This window comes from Loa loa, assembly GCF_000183805.2.
Source record: "Loa loa unplaced genomic scaffold supercont3.1203, whole genome shotgun sequence".
NCBI classification, from domain to species: domain Eukaryota; kingdom Metazoa; phylum Nematoda; class Chromadorea; order Rhabditida; family Onchocercidae; genus Loa; species Loa loa.
In genome coordinates this window covers 1-2,515 of record NW_018109383.1, presented here as the reverse complement: position 1 = coordinate 2,515, position 2,515 = coordinate 1, and the positions used below count along the sequence as shown (strand labels likewise).

Sequence of the window (2,515 nt, the reverse complement as noted above, 5' to 3'; positions counted from 1 at the left end):
CAATAATTACAAAAAAAAAAAACAAAATGATAGGAAATTGATGACAATATAAGAAATGAAATATTATTAAAAGGATAAGTGCTGATTAGATAAGAGATGATTAAATAAATAAATGAAAATAATAATTTTTAAAAAAAACAAAAGTTTAGTTACAAGATCATTTACATTTCATTTTTAAAAATTTGATATTTCTAAAGAACGGAAGAAAAAAAAGGAAAGGAAAAGAGAAGATATATATGGAAAAAAAAGTGGTTAAAGGAAAAATTTGTCAAGTAAAGTAAGGATTCATTATTAAAATTAACATTTAATTTTATTTAATAATGAATAATAATGTAACAAACCGGAAATTTGAAAACCATTTAACCAATTGTGCGGTGTTATTTTTGTTAAAACGAATATCCGGAAAATAAGATTTCAATAAAGCCGAATTCGGATAACGCGTATAAAAAAACATCAATTTTGCCTTACGCAAATGCATTGGTGTTAAAGTTGAACTGAAAATTTCTATTTTTTTTCTTATTTCTTTCTTTTTTAAAACTTAAATTTTAATCAATTTAATCAAAAAATTCAATCTTACAAAAATGAGTCAAAATTTTCATAATAGGAATAGAAATTTTATTGTTTAATTATAATAGATATTATCATTACACAAACCTTCCACCAATACTTCCATCATAAGGCCCACAATCGCTTGCATCATCCGAATTGATTGGACTATCCTGATCATCAGTACCAAATGTACCACCACCGTATAATGGATGACCAACCATTGTTGGTGGAAAATATGATGATAGCTAAAAAATTATTTGTATATTTAAAAGACTCCAATATTTATATACCTTAAATTAAATTAAATTAATTAACAAACTAATTTTGCAATAGTTTTTTATAAATAAATTATAAAAATAACTTAAACAGTAAATTTAATAATTTTGAATCGTTTTTTGTTTTTATTTCTTTTTTGCAAATATCAGTTTTTGAAATTAATTTAAAAAAAAATATATATTACTTGCGGTGAAGATCGGGCGCTATTGGGAAGTGAGGATACTTCACGATTAGCAGCAGCTATTGGTTGAATTTTATTTATCCGTGACGAATCCGTTACTTTGGATCGTTTCTTTCGTGGTGCAAATGAACTATAATATTGTTTGAAAAATTTTACAAAAAAAAAAAACTAACAATATTTGTAGAAAATACAATATTTCTATTTCATAGCTTTTTTTTTTTCTCTCCATCAATATTTCTATAAAATAAATTGAAATAAAAATAAATTCATCAAAATTTCGAGGAAAAAAAATTTTGAAATTTCAAAAGAAACATGTATTTGCACCTTAAATCATCCATTTTACGAAATGCTGCAGTAGCTGGTGATGCTGCTTTCAGATGCGGAACAAATGGATTGAAGGTTGTACGAGGTGCGGAAGCAGCCGGAAAAATACCGGGTGGATGATGTGATGGTGGTGTTAATGGTAGGTTATTTTGTATAAATGGATTTGGAAAAGGACCAGATTGACCGTTGAAAGAATGATACAAAGGATGGAAAAGAAATGGATTTCGATTAATAACAACAGATGCTGCTTGTTCACGTTGCTGTTCCACAAGTGCCGCAGTTGTACGTTGCGCACTGATAGCTGCTTCCGCAGCTATGAATTCAGCTATAATCTGAAATTTAGCGAATTCCATTATAATTTAAGCAAAAGGGATAATATATAAGATCATGAATGACATATATGAGGAGATGGGATAAAGTTTCAATAAAATTAAAAATCTTCAGTAATTATTTGATAATGTTATTAATTAATTATCATAATATCATACCTACTCCTAAATCTTATATAAGTGCACAAAATAATCGTTTAGTTTTTCAACAAATTTTGATTTTAAATATTCGTTAATCTTATACAAATCAATACCTTCAACCACATATCGTAATTTTTTTACTATTCATTTAATTCAAAATGATACTATATGTTACTTTCACATCCATTCTTCCATCCCCTTCACTTTGATAAAAATAATGAATTATGATAGCATAAATATACCTTATCTACACTACTATTTAATCCATTAATAAGTTCTTGCTTTAATGAATGTGCTAATTTAGCATAATCTCGTTGAATTTGTTGTTGTATAAGTTGAATTTGTGCTCGCTTTTGCTCTTCATTATTTACGCCCAATAATTTTTTCTGTTGTTCAATCCAATTCGAATAAATTCGTTTTTGTATATCAATCATTTCTTGTACCCTATTCTATAAACAAAGTAATCTTTGTAATATGTAAATAAAAAAAAAGAAATGGAAATAAAAATTATTGAAAATATTCAAGAAAAAAAAATTATACAATGACCAATAGATATTTATTAATTCAATGAATTTAATTTCGATTCAATTTTAAACTTGATTTTTTTCCAATTAATTTTGTTATAGAATAGATAAATATATATATATATATATATATATATATATATATATATATATATATATATATATATATATATATATATATATATATATAT

General features: G+C 25.0%; 1 protein-coding gene across 1 annotated transcript; it reads right to left on the bottom strand.

Moving 5' to 3' along the window:
• Nucleotides 1-341: 341 nt before the first annotated feature.
• On the bottom strand, nt 342-2,234 carry LOAG_14553 (hypothetical protein; the record flags this gene model as incomplete). The annotated part of the gene is made up of 5 exons (XM_003150048.1): nt 342-494; nt 655-794; nt 1,010-1,136; nt 1,331-1,662; nt 2,043-2,234. Coding segments are annotated over 5 exons (942 nt in total), but the record flags the coding sequence as incomplete, so codon positions are not given.
• Nucleotides 2,235-2,515: the final 281 nt, after the last annotated feature.